Raw genomic sequence first — 24,372 nt, 5'->3', positions numbered from 1 at the left:
TTTTTTTACCGTTACGTGATCGCGAGATTCTTTTGATGTACATCAAAGGATCGAACTAGTCTTCTTGTCTCATCACACCGAGCCTTCAATTTTGCCACGACATATTCCAGGGGTGTAGAGAGCAAAAGTAAGCGTAACCCCTGGATATCGAGGATGGGGTGCCACAGACTGATGACACTTCTGATGATGCTGTTCTTTCTGTCGAGACCAGTTGTATTCGTCCTTTCAGAAAACTCTAAACAGGAAAGTGTTGGCCCCGTATACCGAAAGACTCCAGCTTTCTCAATGAACGTTGGTACAGCAACCGGTCGAGCGCTCTGAAAAAAGATAGCGCCTCTTCAAAAATCCCAGGTTATGCTCACTTTCGCCCTCTCCACAAAGAATTTGAGGATGGGATAGATCGACGTTGTTCTGAAGATGAATGCAGAAAGTAACAAACTGTATGTCGCTACTTCTCCTGGTCCAGAATCCGTTATGGAAATTATTCAGCCTCAGTTGTTTAACTCAAATTGCTGAATAAAAAATCAAGAAACAATTAAGGGCCTTCAGAGCAAAATGATACCTCAAAACATATCAATCGCCTGTCTCAACAAATATATAGCATGGAATGATATCAGAGGTTCTTGATTTTGTTCCATTCATGTTTAATATTTTCCCTAACCATTGGTTAATTCTAACCAACCTCTGAGCAAATGGTACCAGAATGTTATGTTTGTTTAATGGTTCATGACGTTGGAAACAATATGTTCCCGAGTCTTCCAACATGTAGGTAAATGACCGACGATTACTGGGTTTATACGTTCCACATTTCTTGAAGATTTGACTGTATGAACTGTATTTGCTTCTATAAACAACCATTTCATATCATATTTCCATTAAACCGGGGCAATTATATTGTGGCTCAACACATGAAATGTTGTCCCCTCCTGTCTTTTTTCACTCCGCAGCAACCCGCAGTACAGCGATAGTGATGGGGGAAAAGAAGAACAAAATGTAAGACCTCGTAATCAGGATATCCTGATCGGATTCTCTATTAAAAGTTTCTAGGATTGCAAGTCAAAACGACGATGTTCTTTTTGATAGCGATGTATCATTTATATAAAGGCGGGAGTCTGATTCGAAGATATCAGTAATATTCTTAATATAAACCATTTACCATTTAAAGTGTCCTAATATATTGAGCTTACAATCCAGTATGTTAAACCCTATCGAATTCTTACTTTTTTCGATTATTCGGTTAAATATGATATTATTCGGGGTTTTTTTAATTTTTATTCTCTGTATTACTACTACTGAACTGATTACAGCCACTGGATGTTGAGTCCAACTCAGGTAGGAGTGACTTGAATATTTAAATACGAGGACTGTTACACATAAATTAAAATATATAGAAATAGTCGGCGAATATAACATCGTGTAACACTGTATCTAACTGGAACTCGATGACCACGTCTCTATACCGGTGATATATGTATATAGTTTCCAACACAGAGACAAGCCCCATTCTATAAAGTACTACTTTATACATATACTGTTACGCTCATTGTATATCCCTGTAGCTTTCAATGTCCCTTTTTACTTCATAGTTTTCTTTATATACAACCAAAAGAGTGACCAAAGGCCACAAGCTAGGAACCCACCAGTGTCATCAAAATAGCCTTGATTGGCTCGTCCTTCAAAACGATCCGGTGCGAAAGGACTGGGCTATCAATCTATATTTCCTGAATACGGAAAGACATTACTCAACTGAAAGCGACTCGTTATCAAATGGTCTATTTTAATATAAAGTTCTTCTGATAAAACGATACTTCCCAGACAACTACTTAGTGGTACTCCAGTGACGAGTCGGTATGAAACGATGTTGTTCTATCGGGAGCATGTATTCCTCTTCACTAAAGCTTTGCCATTAACTAAAGGAGAAGGAAACAGAAGGGGAAAACAGCATGATCCGCATACGTCTCCACCACCAACACCACAGAGAAATGAAGGTATGAATGTACTACGATGTGATGAAAGAGTACGTGTTTCTGCTACACGTGTGGCACCAAGTCTCTTATTCTGAAAAGAAATTCCTTATTTCACCCCCCCCCCCCCCCCCCCCCCATTTTGACGTTTGGAATAAGCAGAATTCCTCATACTTTACTATTTACTTATATTCAATTTCTTCATTGAGGAGAACAGCTAAAACTCTTTCTCTTTTAAACATAACATTTGTACAGTCCACCAGCTGGCAACCTAAGCCTCACAGAAAACACGAGACATTGAACAAGACCGCTTGAAAATGTGTGAATTGGGCCACTCCAATATTGATAAGTAACCAACTTCATTATGAGGACAAAACCAAGCAAGAAAGTTGCCATCAAAGACAAAGACTTAGATTTTGAAAACGAACTTGAAAAAACGTTTTGAGAAATAAACGAGACTACTATGCATGGCTCATCCTTGCAAGTAATCCGTATTAAGAGATAGACAGAATTCCTGTTAAGAGGGTTGTTGTAAGTAAGGATGTGGCAGATATTGTTAGAGAAATTTTGTTTTTTTGGATACGGAACAGGACTCGCTGCCACTCATCTATTACTTACTCGTATGACGAAGCAGAATGACAAGTTGTGGTTCCATCAGGAGAATGTATCCTGTCTTTATCTCAGACAATGTAACAATGTTTTTACAGTATTGAGGAGTTTCGTAATAGAGCGGAATAACTACAAGGAGTAACTTTAATTACATTATGAAACAGACTCTGAAAACGTCGTTTCATAATAAAAAAAAATCAAATTTGCAGTTTCTTCCATAGAGAAGCGGTTACAGACAAATGGAAAGTTATACGATCGCGAAATGAAAGTCGGCTCATCAATCCTAGAACTTGCTGATGGACATATCGTTATGTAGGAAATGTCTGCAACTAACAAACGGGCTATTTCATTTACAGAAGATTAAATTTGATGCAGGAATTATTTGAAATTCTTGTACGAAAATGTTTAGAATATAATCTAATTCTACAAAACATTATTGTCTGGTTCTATTCGATTATGAGGATAAGGTCTGTGAGGTATGTTGACATAGAACAAGAGGCCCATGGGCCTTAACGGTCACCTGAGTCCTACAGTATTTGTTTTTGATGTTAAAATATGTACCAATTCGAGTAAAAAATAGTTAAGTATAATGTTAACTTAACTTTGTCAGGACCATGAGCTGATCGTTCCTAGACCAATTTTAAGTGAGATCGGCCTATTAGAACTTGTTTTTAAGTTTGAAATAGGTATTTACAAAATAGCGGCTATGGCAGCCACATCATATTTCTGATTGACCCGAAAAATAACAACACTTTGTCAGGACCATGATTCGATCATTCCTACAAAGTTTCAGTTCAATCAGCCAAGTAGAACTTTACTTTAAGTTTGAAATAGTTTTTCAAAATGGCGGCTGTGGCGGCCATATTGGATTTCTGATCGACCCGAAAAATAACAACACTTTGTCAGGACCATGAGGCGATCATTCCTACCAACTTTCAGTTCAATCGGCCCAGCAGAACTTGACTTTAAGTTTAAAATGTAAAATGTTAACGGACGACGGACGACGGACGACGACGGACGAAAACGGATAGCAATAGGTCACTTGAGCTAAAGCTCAGGTGACAACTTGAAAAGAACTCGAACCCATGAAAACAGGAAAACGGATTAAACGACAGACGGGATTACTGTTCCCTGTTTGAAAAATATTAAGAGTTACTTCCCTTCAATCGTAGCTACCATCTCTTATATATATACAGAATACTATACGGGTAACATTAGAATGTTCATGTTATATAGTATATATAATTGTTTTTACAAAACAGATGTTTATTTCGACCTTTGGTATGACAACACACCATATTATTTTTGTATTTCATACTGTAAAGAATGCATTTCTGATGAGTTTGGGAATTTCTTTTTGTAAATGCAAAAATAACCGACGGGCAATCAAGATCTATTGGCGGACACATCTCTTGTGCCCCACTCCCCGAGTATGATCTCCTACATGTATATACCATATACCATGGTGTGTGCGGCCTTTGTGTGTGTGTGTGTGTGTGAGTGTGTGTGTGTGTGGGGGGGGGGGGGGGGGGTGTACAAAATATGAGTGTCCCCTGCATGAACTCTACAACACATAACAAAAACTACTTGAAATTAGTTGTTTTTTGTTTTAATACAAAAGTCTGAATAACCATAATTGTACAAGAAATTAGGAATGTGAACTTCAACCTTATTACTATAACTCTGCCACATAAAGAAAACTGGGTGGGTGTTCTGAAATTAAAATAAACTGTATAAAAATGTCACCTTGTAGAATGGAAAAAGTACAAAATATTTCATTTGAATAAAGCAATGCAAGTCAGACTCTAACGAATCAGGAAATGTTTATGAAATAACAGTGCCATTGATGATAAATCAATTATCTCTAGTTACTAATTAAAGATTTTCAATGGTGTTTGTTTAAGTGAAAAATATGTAATAAAGTAATCGTAAAAAAAGAATAGACGTTTTCTAGAGAAAACAATTAAGGCTTTAAGTGACATACGATAATATCAGAACAAATTATAACATTTCTGTAGCATTATATATTTCCGCTTTGTATTTATAAAACATCTGTACTCACTTTGCTTTGTAATAGAAATGTATTAAGATGTTGACCTCTTGTAGCACACCTTGGGTGTCATGAGTGAATAAATAAATCTTGAATTTTAAGAAACTTTTACAACAATCTGGCCTCCTCTGAAAACACTTGTATTCTTCAATATTGAAGTATCTTCTGAACTTCTCATAAAATTAATTTGTTCAAGGTAAAGTATGACCTTCTTTAAGATCACAGAAATATTTCTTTTTTTTATTTGACATTTAGATATTGAAATGTCTATTTAAAAGCAACATTTGAAAATTAATACTTTTTTTGAAAGTTCAAAATGTGAATGAAAAAGGGGTCTAATTTTAGATATGTAAATGTCAAGCTTGTGTGGTGACATGCTTAATTTCCAAAATTTAATACTAGAGAGCACATGTAGCGCTTACTTTTAATGAGAAATACTTGCAATGATATATATCTAAAGCAATTAATACATGTATAGAGATTTCCTTTGGTACATGCTGGCAAATTATGCTTAATTTTTCTTAAAAGAATGGTTCATCATTGAGAGTTATTACTTACTATAACTATCTACAAATCTCTCCTGTTACATTTTGAAACTATGTTAAACTAAAACATCAATGATTTTTCTAAATTTTCAAACTGAGGTCTCTTTAATGAAATTGGTTTACACATGCTGAAAAAATAGACATAAAAGTATTAAATCATTTGAATTTATCAATTCACCTAAATGCAAAAAAATATTCTCTTTAATTTGATCTGATGGATTTTACTTCAACTAGATAGGCAAATACAATGACTTAATCCTACAAATAGATATCAATAACAAAATGTTGGATGTCGAATACAATGACTTAATCCTACAAATAGATATCAATAACAAAATGTTGGATGCCAGTGCAGTATTAGGACTTGGATATACTCCACGTTTAACCTCAAGCAAACCTTACCAAGCACTATATCAATCAAGGAATCAATCTGTAGAATTCTTTCTGTCGGGATTCTTTTCTCCAAATTGAAATTATGCTCTATATTTTCACAATGATAATATTTTTCTCAGATCAGAAGTTTCAATTTTTGCAACTTTATGACAGTTTGGACTTTCCTTGCTATCAAGTGTAACACATCAGCTTCAGTAGAATTACATGTTTATAATGTTACATTGTTTTACTATTAACAAAACCTAGCACATAGGTTAAAAAATCACAAAAGTCGTAATTTTCATAGAACACAATAGAAATCACAATATGATACGCAATAACCTAGAATTATATATAAAACGAAATAAACAATATCAACAATGATAAATATCAATAAATTTCACTAACATGTGAAACTGAGATGAAATCATATCATATTATCCTTTTTTTTTGTCTTATAACATATGAGACAAAATTGTCATAATTAACATCTAGACAGTCTTTCTACAGTAAATTGAAGGTAAATGTAATTAATACATGCCATCAGGCTAACATACGTGGGAGAAAATGCATTTAAAAACCAAAAAAACAAAAATGTCTTTCTTCAGTTAATTTAAGGTAAATATTATATGTGCCTTCGGGCTTACCAGTACATAAGTGGGAAAACATGCATTTTTTAAATACCAAAATACAAAAGCAAATATATAAAAAGAAAACTTATAACGAACGAAAATCCTGAACATTTTGACCTCAAATATATAACGTGCAAGCTTTATCACAGGGAAGCTTTGTTAGATCAATCAAGAAAAGAGAACTATCAAAAACAAAACAAAAAGAATTTGTGTCAATGTTTGAGGATTTTTTTAACACTTGTTTTAGGATTTCTGACATTTTCTAGAACAAATAGAAGTATCAAGTCATGGATTTCATAGATAAAGCAAATCTTAATAAGTAAATGAACAAATTAATACAGAATATTTGAGTTACAACAATGTTTTCATACAAGAGTGTAAATGGAAAAAACAGTATGTAGCTATTGCAAGAAACACAATCAGATTTCGATAATTACTATTTTTTTCCTGGACAGTAAATTGAAACTTTAAGTAACATTGAGGCTTAATAAAATCTCTGTAAATGAGGCTTACCAGTTGATAACATCTTTGTAAATATAAGGGCAGTATGGTAAGTCTTTTATAAACAATTAGGTGGATCATAAGTCAAGATGACATGTATGATGAAGAATGTAAACTATTAGGTATGTTACCTTGATATAAACAAGTCCATGGTTGATTTTATATATAATACTTAAAGGAAAAAAACCTAATATATGCACTGAACAGAGCACTATGTTAGTAGCAAGCGCAGATATTACAAATTATTGTTTTAATACCATAACTTTGGTTAATCTATTATTTTCTATGCAGTTTTTCTGTTTGCATCACCCACTAATATAGTACAGTATTTAATCGTTATCAAATAATAGATTTTGCCAGTCATAAATATCTGTACAGTAGAGTGACAATAAAAGTCATCATAGACTAGATATTTGACATTTGCACTCATGAGGATATTTTTGTATTGAGGTGATCGGATTGATTTAACAAGTGTTTTATCAAAATAATAATTTTAACTTCCAGGGATCAAATTTCACCAAAATTAGAATTGCTATCTTTCATAAGAAAGTATTTTTAACATATATATGCCATTTTAGCAAATATAGAATACTTTCCCCAAACAGGCGCTTCAAAATATGATATTGAATTGGTGTTTATCTCCATTATTGACAGTAAAAAAGGGAAAAACAGGTTTCTTCACTTATCTCTGTATCTATATGGTATTGAAATTCACATGGGCATTTAATTTGGGGCCAATTTGATGACTGTGAATAAAACAAAATTAAATCCGCCACAAATATTTAAATACCAACTTTACAGTATTACCCATGTTATTAAAGCTTAAGGTAGTTTTTGAAGAGTATATTTTTAAGTAAAGTAATTATTAAGGGAATATAAAAAAGAAATAGAGAATAAGCTGTTTATCCATACCACCCTTATATTGTTATTTACAAGTAAATGTTTTTTGGGTGAATTTTGAAGATAAAAGGAAATATGGAATGCTGAATTAAATGGTCTTAACTTGGTATCCTAAAACAACCTCATTGCATTCACACCCTAACCAAAATATATATTTTATTTACAATGAAACAGCATCATATTATCACAGCGTACAAAGGAGGCATTGACATAATAGTTTTTGGCAATGTTGCTGTTATGAGAAGCATTTCATAATCAATGACCTGGTGAGCTGCTAAAAAAAATCTTTTGCTTTATGATGATAAGATAGAAATGTTCATCAGAAGTTTGTGATCTGATGAGGCTTACATATTGTAGTTTTTCTACAAGATGACATATTGTAAATTTAGTAAATATATATTATTTGGTTATATAACTCATGAGATACCATCTCCTGTATAATAATATTTAGTTTCACTTCCTTTCCTACGTAAATATGTTTTACCCGTTATCTCCCCCAATTATAATACTAAGAAAATTTTAGATTACCATATTTTTTTTGCAGTGCAAAATATTGTAATTTTAAAAACAGAACATTAAAGCTAACCTTTAACACAGTGTTACCATTTTCTTGTAACCATGAACGACCTTAACAGATTTCAGTTCCTTTTTTTTAATATATATTTAAGTAAAATGAACTAATTTGAATATGTACAAAAGAATCTTAGTACATCTTCATAATTGTGTATTGCCATATTTTTCAAATATATCATCTTACAACTCTTCTGATCTTTACCCAAAAAACCTTGACTTTTTTTTTTATTTCACGAGAGAAATATGTGAATACATGAAATATTGACCTATTAAAGGTACATTCCATTGATCAAATAATCTGCTTCGTTTGAATGCAGAGCCCTACCTTTCCTTATCCTTCTTTTAACATTACGTAACCTGCACCCTACATATATAAGCAACATCATGGTGACCCCTAGACCTAGGGCCAGTGCTACTATAGGTCCCTGGGAGCTGTCCGTTGGGGCCTCCACAATCACCAATCCATCCTCCTCCCCGAATGCTACTTCCACTCTTTCTGCTTTGGTGGGATTTGTAACACCTTTTTCTGTTCCTACATTATTGCTTGCAGACTTTGAGTTATTTGACGTCACCGGTTCCACCTTGACTGTAGGCTTTGGAGCGGTCTTAGATTCTGTTTTCTCTAGGACCTCTGTTACCTTAGGTTGTGTCTTTTCTGTTTTTGTCTCTTCATGTGTTGAAGGTTTTTTGTCAACTGTATCAACTGTGGCAATAAAACAAAGACAGAGTATATAACCATGAACATACAGACAATCCAGCTTCACTCGTACAGATCAATGGAGGATCCGACACCAGGTTATTTTGGAATATATTAACAAGTAATATAGACCCACTTGAACCTTAACAGGTCACTTGAGACTTTGATATCAGTAAATCCCGAGATAGATCAGATAGATAAACAGGTAATACACACTGCTCCCACATACTTATCACTGTTGTTAACACTTTCCATCATTCTAATACTTTGTTTATATTTGTTTGGGTCAAAATCAGCTATTTTAAAATAAAGACAAATATCATTATTTCTAACCAGAGCTCATGTTTAAATGATCAAAACCCTTCCTCTAATGATTTAAATCAATCTTGCATAAACACTAGTTACTGTAACAATTCAACCAATCACAACACATGTTACTTCAGCCCAGCGATCAAACCCACAACAAGAGTAAATTGAATTATCTCCCCTCCATTAACAACAGTTCGTTTGTGATACCTTTCTCTTTAGTAGGCTGTGGTGTGGTTTTAGGAAAGGGTGTTGGAGAAACCTTTTCTGTCACTGTTTTTACTGGCTTCCTTGTAACTGAAAAGACAAAATGATAACATGCATGTATCTTCATTATTTTCTGTTTTTACATCATCGGCTGAAAAGTTCTCAATCTGACAGTGATAAACATCAACTCACCTCTCATGTCGTTTGGTTTTAGTAAAGATCAAATCTTACAGAAAAAAATATTGTACAATTTAAGCAAATTTTAGGTTTTTAGTCCCAAGATTTTTTAAAAGCCCCCCACCCACTTTTTATTTACTTCATAAGTGAATTATCTCCCCCCACCCCTCTCTGGATAACTGGTTTTGAATCCCTATAAGCAGTGACTGTATCTTACCTGCCTGGCCAGGTGCCTGACTTATGGTCTGTGCTGCTACAGGTGGTTCCTTTTTATGGAAATCTACAACATACAGTCACAAAAATATAAACAAACATGCACATGGAACCATAGAGCCTACTCGCCATTAATCTCACAAAGTTCACCCTGAAGAAACTGGTTTTTTTTAGCATCTTCACTTTGATGCATTTTATAACAATAATAGTTCACTTACCCACCAAACAACAATTATTGATTAGTTCATATTGGGTAGGAATTCATTAGCTTTCTTTTTTGACATCAATACATTCTAAAATTATATGATCTTAATTCACAAAAGATGGCAAAGAATTTTAACCGCTGAATATTACATGGATGAATCTACAATATTTTGTATTTGTTTTCCAATTTTGCAGCTGTGGGTGATGAGGTGTTACAATAACTTGTTAAACAGAATCTTGTTTTGGATGGTACAACATGTAATACCAAATAACAACATAAATACACACTACCGGTATTTGAGTAATTAATAAAAATAAACAACAACAAAGTAGGCATGCTACATGAAAGGTAGTGATGAAAATAATCATAATAGTGAACATAATAGAGCAAGGAAAAACAAAAGGATTTTCATATCCTTCTCTAATTATTCAAAAAGCATTTTATTACATAAAAAACAACACACAAGTGAAAAGACGATAAAAATGCACACTTTTTATAGGTCTAGAGAAAATTCAAGTCAAACAAATAAAGCTTCATAATTATTTACATTTCTTATTTCAATTCTGTAAACTTTCTCATATAAACAAATCAACTAAGATATTTAAAGGAGCAATATGGGGAGGGGGTGAAAAAAGTGGATGAAGGTCAGAAGAAAGAGAAGAGGTAGAAAAAAAGGGATGTAGAGGAGGAAAGGATGGAACAGAAGAAAATGGAAAAGGAAATAAAGAAAAGAAAAAAAAGGAAATAGAGAAGAGAAAAAAAAGTGAGGTCGAAAAGATGAAGGAAAAGGACAGAAAAACTTAAAAGGAAGATGAGATAGAGAAGAAAAAGACAAAGGAGAGAGACAGAGGAGTTAGATAACAGGACTAGTGAAGCACAGAAATCTTTCTTTCAAATATAAGTGATTAACCAGAAATATACTTCAAATTTACAAAACACAAATGTAAATACTACATCACAATATTTGGTGAACTACTGGATCACAATAATAAAACAAAAGATGATTCACACATTAAACACCAACATAATTGTTTCTCTATAATGATGCAAATAATACAACAAAGTAGGAGACTACAACATTGAAATCAAGGTTCCACATGAATGCACAACAGCCACGACACACCGGGTACCTTTATGGAACATATCGTAATCGTAAGTTGGAGCTTCATCCCCATAGTTGTTGGTGTCGTATGTGAGATAGTCTCCGCCGTACTGTGGGTCCCAGTTATAGTTCTGGAAGTGTTGACCCCGGTAGTCAGTGTTGTAGTATGGAAATCCATCTTTGCTATAACCCACTGGTCGTAATTGCTTCCTCCCATTGGGGCGTACTCGGTTTGGTCTTCCAGGCTGCTGTGGTCGCCCTACTGGACCACTGACCTTGGATTGTGACTTGGTTGCCTCCCCTGGTATTGGTCCATACTTCCTTCCGTCATTGGCAGGACCATTAGGTCTAAACTTTTTGCCAGACATATTTGACTGGACACTAGTCTGGCCTCCTCTCTGACTTGGTGAATTCATGTCTGATTTATCTTGTCTCATGTTATTTTCTCTGCCTTGACTATTTATTTGCTGATCTGGATAACCTGCATTTCTGTTTGACCCAGTCATGTGCTCACCCCATTGCTGAAACTGCCTGTCTGTGTTAGGGATATCCGGAAGAGGTGGGGTGGTGGTGGTGGTAGTGGTGGGGGTTGCAGTTGTCGGTCTGGATGTGGTGGTAGGTTTAGTGGTGGTAGTGGTGGTTGTAGTGGGTGTGGTAGTGGTGGTGGTAGTAGTTGTAGTAGTGGTGGTTGGAGGTTTAGTAGGCTTCTGCTGGACTGCTTCATTTTCATTGTCACTGAATACCTTATGGTGACTTTGGACATTTTGTTGAAAATTTCTGTCCTTGTAGTACTGGTCATCATTTGGAAATTTACTATCTGGCAAGGCATCACCTCCGTATTGGTCATACCGCTCGTCTGAGAAAGGGCTATAGGGGTGGTTTCTATAGGGACCCTGTCTATCCATCCCAAACTGATTATCAGGACCAGCCTCTGCTATATAGTGTCGGTCACTGTGCGGGTCAAGTTGGTAGCTTTTCTCCTGACCATTTGGATCTCCTAGCATATACTGCCTGTGAGGGTCTGGCACTCTCTGTGAATTATCCATCCCCTGAACAGGCCTGATTGGCAAACCCTGTCTGCCAGTTAGATCATCAGTGTACAGGGGCCGGTTACCCAATCCTCCTGGCATCCTAGGGTAACCTGACCGGTCATAATATCCTGACCCTGACTGTGGTCCCACTAGATTGCCTGACTGGGGACCCCAGTATGACCCCTGCATCTGTTGGTTCATCATTGGTCCATTCTGAGGTAGAACTTGTTGTTTAGGTAGGAACCCAGTCTGCTGTCCTACACCTGTATTCAACATAGGGTTATTCACCTGCTGCTGCTGCTGCTGACTGGGTATGTTATTGAATCCTGCAGTACTTCCCTGCTGATAAGGTGATCCAATAAGACTGGAAGACACCTGCTGTTTTCCATTTGTACCTTGTAAACTATGACCTGGCACAGGTTGAGCCTGTGCACTTTGTACTTGCTGCTGGGCTTGATGACCTTGACCTTGTACTTGAAAACTTGTTTGTCCTTGACCTTGGTAGATCTTGTTTTGGAAGTTAGTTGGTGGAATACCAGGGTTTGATGACTGTTGAGGCTGCTGATCAGACACATGGTTCTGAGGGTCAGCTACAGCTGCCGATTGGACAGGAACTGAATCTAAACAATCAACACATTCCTGACTTTGTAAAATTAATGTACTACATGTTCTACAAGAATATTTACAAAGGTCTTGTTTAAATTAGCATATGTCAATAATTTTAAGCAAAACTTTAGCAAAGTAATCAATGATTTTGTAAAAATTCTAGAATTCTGGACAAAATTTTGAGCACTCCCTTCCCTCTTATCTAGTATGTCAAGGACAAGTAAACGTGGAACTAATTGGTCTTTCCGCACCAACGCTAAGTATATGTAATAGTAAGATATCTTTTATTTATTTTTTAAATAGCAATTTATGATAGACTGACCCAAAATGACAATGCTACTTAACTTCAGTCAGTTGTTTTACATGAAAAATAACGTACAAGTTAAAATCAATAAATACTGGCAGCCTCTTGGGACCAGTGCTCAGAAGTGTCAACACTATACAGGCATGGTAATGCAGAATTATGCTGAATTCAGTGGAAATGTTTCAGACATTCATGGTATAGATTCCCAGAAGACCAGCACATGTCTAAACCAATCAATCACTGAAGCTTGGATCTTATCCAGACAGTGAACCAATTGAAAAATACACAGAAAGATATTGTTCCTAAAACTCGTCAAAACATATAATATGGAAAAGTATGACAGAGGTAAGGACCAAAAATTGTTTTTATCACTGGAAAAAGTCATGAAAATTTAACATACCCAATTCACAAAAAAAAACTTAGATTGTAGAAGAATAAATATCATGTTTTCCGATTTACAAGAAATAAATAATTTAAAGTTTTCATTTTTTTTTCTTTTTTCGTCAGCAGTTTCTTTGTTTGTGATGTCAGTCCCACTGTAATGTCCTATCAGTTCTAACAGACATACAACAGAATGACAGAAAAACAATCCTCAACAATTTCAAAAATCACATTTTCAAAAAATGATAATAAATGTAATAACAAAATTGAACTTGGTGACAAACGATAACGATTCATAAATGTTTAGATTACTTATCATATATACTTATCAGAATATAAACCTTAAAGTACTGGTTATCTTGTCCAAAAAATTCTTAGAAAATTCTTTCATCATCGATTCTCCTTTGACTTGTGCACACCTCTATATATATATAGAAGAATCCGAAGCCTTCAGCAGTAGGCCCCTGGCAATTTGTGTTTCCAGGGCTTGTCAAGTATACAGAGCCTACTAACATTTGACCTGCAGTAAGTGACAGTTATTAGGACTGGGGAACGGCCATGTCCGCTGGATAATTTGATTGTACAGAGACAATCAATTGAGGACAGTCCACATTTTACAAAACACCACTAATTTGCATTCTCTGGACAGAATGATAAGTTAGCATTAAGATTTCTCTCAATGCTATCTCTGCTGATAGACACCTCTATGTCTATTGTAAGGTTTTTCTGTAAGTATCAAACTGACCATAGATCACTACTTATGTTTGTATGCAATATTAACTTAAAAACAACCAAATTTGGAGAGATTTTTTTTTTATTTTGATCATTTTGTATAAATTCTATTAAGGAATTCTTCACCTGCAAACGCTATCTGTGGGTCTATATATAGAACACTACATTTGTTTATGTGTCAAACATCTGACAAAGAACAAGTACATGGATTCCTAGCTAATCTTATTGGGTGAATTCCTGTTTGACATTTTGACCCCAGGGTTCCATCAATGGTCCTGAGGCTGACAGTAACAACAAATGGTAGGTTTTGTCCATGTTATTGATCTGTAGGATAAACTTACATCATTAGGGTGCAGATATGTACAGGACAGGTGTCCTACATTTTTGATAGCTCTAAATACTGAATTTACAAGCCAAGTTTGTTAGATGGAGTTTAGTACAAAAGTTTACACAAGTCTAATGATATTCATTTTGACAAAATTGAAATTTTCAATCTTGTTAAAGATTTCAATAGATCTAACCAAATTATTCTACAAATTTCTTCATTTAAATCAAATATTGTTAATTTTGAAGCACATTTTACAAACATTACAGTATAAATCTGTCACACTGATAATAGATATATCAAATAACTCTCTTTATTTTTAGAACACACTGAATAGATTGCTGATATTTACCGTACTTATAAGGTGAAGTTAAATATAAGGACAAAGTATTGTACAGACACATCAGTATTACTGACCAGGCTAGTGATATTTACCAACCTATATATGGTTCAGTAGAGACAGTATTGGTGTAGAAATATATAAAAAAAAACACCCCCCCCCCCCCCCAGCAGACACCTAGTTTTCACCAGGGCAGTCATTACTTTTTAACTCACTCCCCGAAATCTTTAATGTACTTGTATAAAGGTCACACTGTTAAGATATTAAAGGGAACAATAAAGTATTTCCAAAAAACAATAGGCAGCCAACCAATCTAACTACTTGAACTGGATCCTGGTTTGGGGCCTATTTAACTTTTCCTATCGATTTTAATTTGTCATTTGCCTTTTTAAAAGATAGCTAAAATGTGTCTGTAACACATGGGTGCCCCTGAAATTAAGGTTAAAGGTTGCAAAATAGCTTTATTTGTAGAGGCACATGAAACATGAAGCTACTTGATACTTGCTACAGTGCTCCTGTGATAACTGACCTGGACGTAGAAACTTAGCTGAGGTCACAGAGGTCAAGGTTAAAGTGACAAAGATGCAGTTGCATGTCCTTAACCCTTTCACCACTGTAGACCATAATGGACTCCAGATTAATACATGGTAGTGTCTACTAAAGTTACATAGGGGTGAAAGGGTTAACTGCAGCACTTAATCTATTTCTGACCTGAATGCAAAACAAAACCTTAACAAAACGGGTGAACCCTATGGACAGACAAGGGATACCCCCAACCACTTCCTGGCAGGGCAAACAAAACCTTAACAAAACGGGTGTACCTTATGGACAGACAAGGGATACCCCCAACCCCTTCCTGGCAGGGCAAACAAAACCTTAACAAAACGGGTGTACCTTATGGACAGACAAGGGATACCCCCAACCACTTCCTGGCAGGGCAAACAAAACCTTAACAAAACGGGTGTACCTTATGGACAGACAAGGGATACCCCCAACCACTTCCTGGCAGGGCAAACAAGACCTTAACAAAACGGGTGTACCTTATGGACAGACAAGGGATACCCCCAACCCCTTCCTGGCAGGGCAAACAAAACCTTAACAAAACGGGTGTACCTTATGGACAGACAAGGGATACCCCCAACCACTTCCTGGCAGGGCAAACAAAACCTTAACAAAACGGGTGTACCTTATGGACAGACAAGGGATACCCCCAACCACTTCCTGGCAGGGCAAACAAAACCTTAACAAAACGGGTGTACCTTATGGACAGACAAGGGATACCCCCAACCACTTCCTGGCAGGGCAAACAAAACCTTAACAAAACGGGTGTACCTTATGGACAGACAAGGGATACCCCCAACCCCTTCCTGGCAGGGCAAACAAAACCTTAACAAAACGGGTGTACCTTATGGACAGACAAGGGATACCCCCAACCACTTCCTGGCAGGGCAAACAAAACCTTAACAAAACGGGTGTACCTTATGGACAGACAAGGGATACCCCCAACCCCTTCCTGGCAGGGCAAACAAAACCTTAACAAAACGGGTGTACCTTATGGACAGACAAGGGATACCCCCAACCACTTCCTGGCAGGGCAAACAAAAACCTTAACAAAGCGGGTGTACCCTATGGACAGACAAGGGATACCCCCAACCACTTCCTGGCAGGGCAAACAACACCTTAACAAAACGGGTGTACCTCCCTATGGACAGACAAGGGATACCCCCAACCACTTCCTGGCAGGGCAAACAAGACCTTAACAAAACAGGTGTACCTCCCTATGGACAGACAAGGGATACTCCCAACCACTTCCTGGCAGGGCAAACAAAACTATGTAAAGACAAGCAGCTGGCACATAATTTGTGATCAGACAGAATGGAACCATGTTGTACTTTGTCCTTTATACAGCAGTTCTACCTTTGTGGGGTAGATACACTGATCAATATCTTAGGCCACAGCATTAACATTCCCAACCTTTCAAATATGAATATTGATTTTGTTTGCTATGTATTTAGACATTATCTTGTGCGAGATATTCTAAACCACACTACCCAATATCTTTGAGCCTATCGTAAGGACAAAACATTACAAAACATCTTTTATACTAAAGTGTAACATTTCTGACTATAACTTTCAGAAGTTTTCTCTTCTGTGTGATAGATCTATAGAGACAGTCACAATCATCAATGTAGTTGTTGAATGGAAAATATATCCATTAATTGCTGTTATGTCAATCCCTAAAATACAGTGACAATTTTTTCTAAAAAAGTAAAAAAGAATAGTTCATTAACAAAATATTGAGGTAACTTAAAGTTGCAGATATTGATAGCAGGATTCTGTTAAATAGCTTGCTTCTTGGTCTAATTTGATGTACTAGAAATAATCGGTGTCAAACGTCACAGCTGTTTAAGGTATGTTAGTTGTTTAGGGTTAATAAAGCAGTACTTTCATGACAGGGACAAGCTCTTGAAGTCCTTACAAATTCCGTCTATACTAGGCATATGGCATGCTTAATAACTTCCGCATAATCTCTTAACTTCTTAAGGAGATACTTATCTCACACACTGCCTCCCTTATAGACTTATACACTTCTTGGTTTAAGCAATTCATTGATATAATCATAAAGATATGCATTAATTGTGTAACACAGTGACTTCATTTTTTTTTGTGAGCATGTTAATTAATATGTTTAAATGTTAATCTGAAGTTGTCCGTCCCTGACATCTGTGCAGCTAAGTACATCGCACATACTTATATCTATGACACAATCATGTACCTACATAAGTTCTGAAAGGCAAACTAATAGTTTGTAAAACGTGATAATCTGCATGTTTATGTAAGAGTATCATTTTCTGATTCAGGTATTTCTTTCATTCCAAATGGTATTGAAGATAGTGTTATAACTTTTATACACCTGCAACAAAATTTGGATTTCCTGGAAAAGTCCTTCCTATTAGACTTGTCTTACAATAGACACCCTGCTCTATCCAGCACACATCCTAGCATTGCTCTATCTGGTCAGAACAAGCATACACATCAGCTGTTCCATCTAGACTTTACATAAAAGGAGACTCCCTCCTCTGCCCAGTATACACTCTGTTGTGCCCACTCTATACTTACAACAGACACCTTGCTCCGCTCTAAAGCCAGAAGTACACTGACAGATCCCCTGTTTACATTCTGCATTGAAGTCCAAACATTTCTTTCCCTGGGTAGGATCACATTCTCCAAAGATGGGCACTGAAAACACAAAACAAAAACTGTATTGTTAAAAATAAAATTTACACTAATTAGAGACTATTAGTCATCTCTACCTTTGCATAATAACTTGTGACACTGTGGTACTCGACCAAGATGGACTTGTTGATATGAAGTTACCTCACAGCCATAATATAACCCCATAATGTATGAAAAGTTTAATTAGAAAATCATCCCCCTATTTCTGCAGCCACCTTTCCTTTCGTTTTTCATTTTAATGCACCTAGATGTCAAAAGGCATACTGAACAAGAGGTCAAATGGGCAGGTATTGCTCACCCCCCTGAAAAATATTTAAAAGGAGCTGCAAAAGATGTGCACAAGGGTGAAGGTCATTTATTTGAATAAACTTGAGTTTTTTTCCCATCAAACTACAAACCAATACCATTTCTCAAGGCCTCTTATGGATTCATTAGTAGAAGTTAGCTGAAGATTTTAACATATTGACCTGTCACAAGGTGGTTTATTTGAACAAAATTGATAGCTCTCTACAAACCACATGGCAAATATAAAGACACCACTTGTGACCAGATATTGCAGTTGTGGTGAAGAGATGAAATTTAAATGTATTGACCTTTTAACCTGTGAACTTGCAGTTTAAATTAAGTCAAGGTAAACCATTGGATAAGCCCACAGGCACTTCAGTGCAGATGCGTCAAAAATAATGTTCAATTTGGAAAAGATAGAGATCAAAAGGATATTTGATATCTCTTATCCCAAATCAACCATGGCTTGGAATGTATGTGACACCCACCTTGACTGAACTAGATTTAGAAAATGAGCACAGACATTTAGTTTGAAAATCATCTGCTCACTTCAAAATGAAGAAAGGGCAGTGATCAGTACTGCTATTCCCATAAGTACATGTTGTTCAGCATTTTGACATGATAAAGTTGCTTGACCAGATTTAACAGGTTGTTTGCTACAAATATTGCTTCCTGGAGAATAAATTACACTGTGAAACAGAATCGACCTAGTTAAAGATGGGTTTAACATGATTTTCCACAATGTTTCTTTAAGAATGATGCAAATTGTCCTAGTTACTTTTCTTTACAGCTTGTATCAATTAAGAAGTGCTGAATGTAATATGTAAAGCCTATGAAGGGGGAGGGGGGGTCCGGGTTCAAACCCAAGTAATTTTTCCTTGCCTGTTACAGTGGTGCCTGTGATCAACCCTTGTCTCAAACATTTAGTGTATGCTTGGCAAGGGAAAACCCGAACCTGGGTTGTCTTTGAGGGGGTGGGTGGAGACTTAGAATCAGAAAAAGGAGTGAGGAATGTAGCAGAACTGGACTGATTTGATCATCGGCGACTAGGTAGGTAGCTCAATTGGTAGAGTGTATGTCCAAGGTTCAAAGGGTCCGGGGTTCGTACCCACAGTCTGGCTGTGGATTTTTCCTAGCCTATTACATCAGTATATATTTATATTCAGTACGTCATGAAAATAGCATTTAGTCAAACAACTATCATCTTTCATTATATTGATGCAGTTCAGTAGATTAACATATACATTTTTTGTTACAAAATGTATGGTTGTGTTTGTAGATCACATGCTGAGACAAGGTAAATGATGAGACCTCTTCACTTGAAAGTATAACCTATCCTATATATAGCACACAAAGACATTGCATGGTTTACTCAAGCTTACAACTGATTTAGATGGGAATTTGAAGTGAATCAAAATTCAACAACATTAATCTTATTTATGCGTCATATTTTGTATAGTATGTTGTTATTTTTATGCATTGCAACAAAATAATCATGACAATGCATAAAATACCGAAAATCTGTCACTTTCCAAATGTACAGTATGACAGTACAATAAATGAAATACATGACTCACTACACCCCGGGTAATAGTGTCCTAACTTGATTTCTGGTGTTAAACACGACACTAGATGTATGTTTTATTACTTTGTGTGATATTGGAGTAAGAACATGTATATCCCACAGGCTAAATAATGTATATCACACAGTTAAATAACACATTTGTGTTATTTCACATTTATTGTAAATAGCTGGTTATAAAACCTGATCTACAGTGTTACTGTACTTGTCAGTGAGGCACACACACTTATAACTATATACAGTAAAGAGTGATAAACTAGAACACTGACAGGTCCATGAGCAAGGGCTCCTGCCATGTGCCTGACCATGATACCCATCAGGGTATATTTTTAGGAACAGTGACCTTGACCATAACATTTTGTTTACCCTATTGCACATCTCAATATCACAGTGTATCTGGTCATGTCAAATTTCAAAAAACATTCATCATCAGATAATCTCTGGAATGGAAGTTTGGACAGACAGCCAGCCTGGACAGACACAGTGATTACTATCAGGTATTTACATATCTGATGTGAGGCTATATATATATATATAGCTAGCATCTAATTGTGAAAGACTCCAATAACTATGTCAGGTAATAACAAGGTTATCATCAATCAATGTAATATGTGATGGTAAATAGCATAACACTGACCAAATAACTAGTTCTATATATGCTATAACATTGATAAATATGTAATGGCTATAGTGATACACATGCACACTGAACTACAATTACTAGGTCCTAATTTTGGTTAGTTCTACAGTTACATGTACATAATAACTAGGTATCATTGTAAATATCAACATGTAGTAAGCAACACACACTCATATAAATATGATTACCTAACAATAAATTAATCACCTATTAACATGTAACAGAGCATGTGATCTCACATCACACTTAAATATCTTTAAAAGCCTTATTTATGTATGATTGGGACATATGAAGCCATCAATTACTCTTAACATAGATAATATAGCAATCATGGAGGCTGCCGATGTATATCTGGCGATGGTTGTCTGACACCCATTATTCCCTATGGAAATAAAACAAGACTTTAATTGTAGTAATTAGTGGTGAAACACAAGGCGTCAGTCCTTTATCCATCATTAGGGTGGGATATACGACAATTATATCTGTCTGCCACATCAGACTGGCAGCTTGTGGCGCACAGTACAGGGCATTCCTGGTGGCTGTTAGCATAGCTCAGGGGAATATTGAAAGAGTGGAAAACGTACAGAGCACATGACACTTCTATATAGTTTACAGAGTGGGCACACCAGTTGCAGCTGATCAAGCATTTGTAGAAAATCTGGCATGTACAATTCTGTAAACAATTGTATACGAAACAACAATTTAGCATTCCACTTGAGATTATTTTTTTTTGTCACATCAGCTTTCTGTCCTGTCCTATCTCCATTAATATGACAACCTTCAACACTTCTATAACTAGTTTCATTATAATGCCTATAAATTTTGCAACTTGTACTTATTGTTCCTTTAGTGCTTAAAATCATTTTCTAACAACAGTAAAACTATATCTTATTTAATGTCCTTTGTGCACAAGGAAAGAACAACAAGCAAGGCAAAGTATTGAAAGGCAATCCACACTTGCCCCCTGGAAAGGTCAAGACATAGGTCACAGTAACCTAATTCTTGCGCTCTGCGCTCCGTCATCCTAAGATGTCCTTGTTCACCAAATCTGGTTACTCCAGGGTAAATATATAGTATAGAAGATATACGCCCCAGACAAACCTTTTCAAAAGTTTCGGTCAAAGGTTCAAGCATAGATCACAGTGAGGTCATAGTGACCTTCTTCTTGCACTCTGCGCTCTGCCATCCCAATGCAAGATGTCCTTGTACACAAAACCTGCTTCCTCCAGGTGAAAAAGTATAGAAGATATGTCTCGGGCAAAGTTCTCGGACAGACAAACAGAGTGCAAACCTATAGCNCCCCCCCCCCCCCCCCCCCCCACACCTAAGAACCGATGGGGGACTCATTAAGCCTAACTGAAAGACGAACATTGAAGTGATAACATAAATGCTGATTTAACACTCTCTACATATACGCCATGTAGCTAGCTGTGTATCATGTATTTAAGCAACTGTGTGTGTTCTTCCAATAGATTGCTTTGGTCATGTTTTAACTTGTAGACAATCAGACTAAACAATGAGTCTGTCTTACCAGATGATATCGCAGCATCATCAAAATCATTCAACAGACAGACTGAGAACATATAATTAAGATATTTTTTCTTCAATTATGAAAAAATGAATGCATAAAGTGGTCTTAAGTTCTTCAGCATTTATATCTGATCTTATTCGTCAAATGAAATAAGAAAATAATGTGAAAAGAAACTCATTACAGAACAAGTCAAGATATTCAGTGTACAAGATGAACAACCCATAACTATGTATATTTTATGTGGTGATTAAAAAAAGACTATCAACTGTTCATGAATAATTGAAATGAAATAACATTTGGTGTATTCCATAAGCAATACATTACAATAACATCAGAACTACATTTTACGGTGCAGTGTCACAGGTAGAATTAACCTGATTAATTAATGATAGAAGACTATGAGGGTGTATACCGTGTATTGACAACAACCACTAATACTGATTGTAGGTGGAGTCTTAATTAAAGAGTTGGGGGAGTTGTTTACAAGTGTCAGAACCACTATATATATATGAATAATTGACCAGAGGAATCGACATGTGGATCCTGTCTAACCTTGGTGTAATCTGAAATAACCTGTAATGGTTTCCATATCACACACAGATACAGCTGATAGGCTTCCAACCTACAAATAGGCGTTATCATACAGCTCAGTCATAAATAAAACTATAGAAGAGAAACTCGTGTAGATTTTTTATCATTAGCTGATATATGGCAGATATAGGTCTGCTCGGTAGGTATCAGTAGAAAAAAATAAACTCAAATTAATTACAATTTATACACAGGCAACGATGTTACACATATGTGAAATCTAACTGTTTCCAGAATCAGTTCATCTACTCATGTTATTCTTTGAGCCATCTGGTGGAGTGGTCTCTACAACATGTGATCCTTTAGTGTACACAAGTATCAAGGATTTATTTAAACCATTCATTAACAAATAACAGACTATCTGATATATTTATTTCGCCACATTGGATCAATTTTACAATATGTTCAAAGTACATTGTGTGCTGGCATATAAGCATATTTATGATACACCATTTTATAACATCCTATTATTTTACATATCAGCAGCCCATCCTTAGAAAGTTTAATGCATGTCACAGTTGACACACTTAACTCCATCTTGATACTCTAGGGGTTATGCTTACCTACACACTCTGCAGGTGAAGAGTAGTAAGACCAGATCGTACAGATACGATGTCATTCTATAAGATCATAACCCTTGGCTAACGAAGATGAATTGACTCATACTTCAGATCCTGTTTATGCAAAGTAATTTTCTGGATAGACACGTTCTGTTGACCAATAGACTACTTATCCAGGGTTTTCTACATGAGGGGCTTCAACACACTGAAGAAAGTAAAAAGTCACTTGCACAACCAGATTCTAAACATAAGATTTCAGAGTCAACATTGGTTAAACACTTATTCACTCAAATCAAAACGTTTGTCACCATCCATACATTGCAGGATATGAGGCGAGCCATCACAGGGATAACGCCATTAACGTAAACTAACTCAATCAACAACATCAATACTCTATCAAGTCCAACCTAACTTCCTATACGGTACACCTTTAACAGTCAATAGTCCTGTATCAAAATGGCAATGGTATTGCTTTATTTTTGTGGCACAAATTTTTCCAATACAAATAAAATCAAAAGATATGCAAAATGTAAGCACAATATAACAAGCTGTATCAATGAAAATTTTCAGAGATCATTTTGCCCTTTGCTTTTCACAAGGTTATAAGTATCTCAGCTTATCAGTTATCAAACTGACATAGGGTTATTAACTTTTTTTTAATGATAACAATATGCCTTACACTTGAAACAAGAGGCCCATGGGCCTTAACGATCACCTGAGTCCTACAGTATTTATTTTTGTTGTTGAAATATGTACCAATTTGAGTAAAAAATAGTTAAGTATAATGTAAACTTAACTTTGTCAGGACCATGAGCTGATCATTCCTAGACCGATTTTCAGTGAGATCAGCCTATTAGAACTTGATTTTAAGTTTGAAATAGGTACCGTAAAAACCCATGTAATTTGCGCACCTGTGTAATTTGCGCAGGTACTTTTTGAGGCTGAAAATCGGGAAAAAAGCTTCTACTCGAATATTTTGCGCACCCAAAAAATCTGGAAAAAAAAGGATTTTCATGCTCCGAAAATCGATCTCTGAATATATTTTTTTTTAATATATATCTATGAATTTTTTTTCATTGATGTAAAATGATATTTAAAACCAAGAAGAAACTACGTAAAATGTGTATTTTGTTGCTTGTTTTCTTTGAATTATCTGATCACACATGACACACACGTG

General features: G+C 35.8%; 1 protein-coding gene across 2 annotated transcripts in view; it reads right to left on the bottom strand.

Moving 5' to 3' along the window:
- Window positions 1-4,166: 4,166 nt before the first annotated feature.
- LOC110467083 (low-density lipoprotein receptor-related protein 11-like) overlaps window positions 4,167-24,372 on the bottom strand; it is a 33,650-nt gene continuing 13,444 nt past the window's right edge. Inside the window, exons 3-6 of one of the 2 annotated variants that reach the window (XM_021523991.1) lie at window positions 17,893-18,012; window positions 9,751-9,813; window positions 9,360-9,446; window positions 4,167-8,849 (exon numbers count right to left, since the gene is read on the bottom strand). In XM_021523991.1, the coding sequence (XP_021379666.1) occupies window positions 8,416-8,849; window positions 9,360-9,446; window positions 9,751-9,813; window positions 17,893-18,012 (704 nt within the window). In that variant the 3' untranslated portion in view covers window positions 4,167-8,415. Of the gene's footprint in view, window positions 8,850-9,359; window positions 9,447-9,750; window positions 9,814-11,081; window positions 12,875-17,892; window positions 18,013-24,372 lie in introns of those variants that run through there. The other variant, XM_021523990.1, reaches the window with a different exon arrangement.

Source organism: Mizuhopecten yessoensis, unplaced genomic scaffold (genome assembly GCF_002113885.1).
Source record: "Mizuhopecten yessoensis strain PY_sf001 unplaced genomic scaffold, ASM211388v2 scaffold11159, whole genome shotgun sequence".
NCBI classification, from domain to species: domain Eukaryota; kingdom Metazoa; phylum Mollusca; class Bivalvia; order Pectinida; family Pectinidae; genus Mizuhopecten; species Mizuhopecten yessoensis.
Note: the sequence above shows the minus strand (reverse complement) of the source record. Positions and strands in the feature narration are given on the sequence as shown.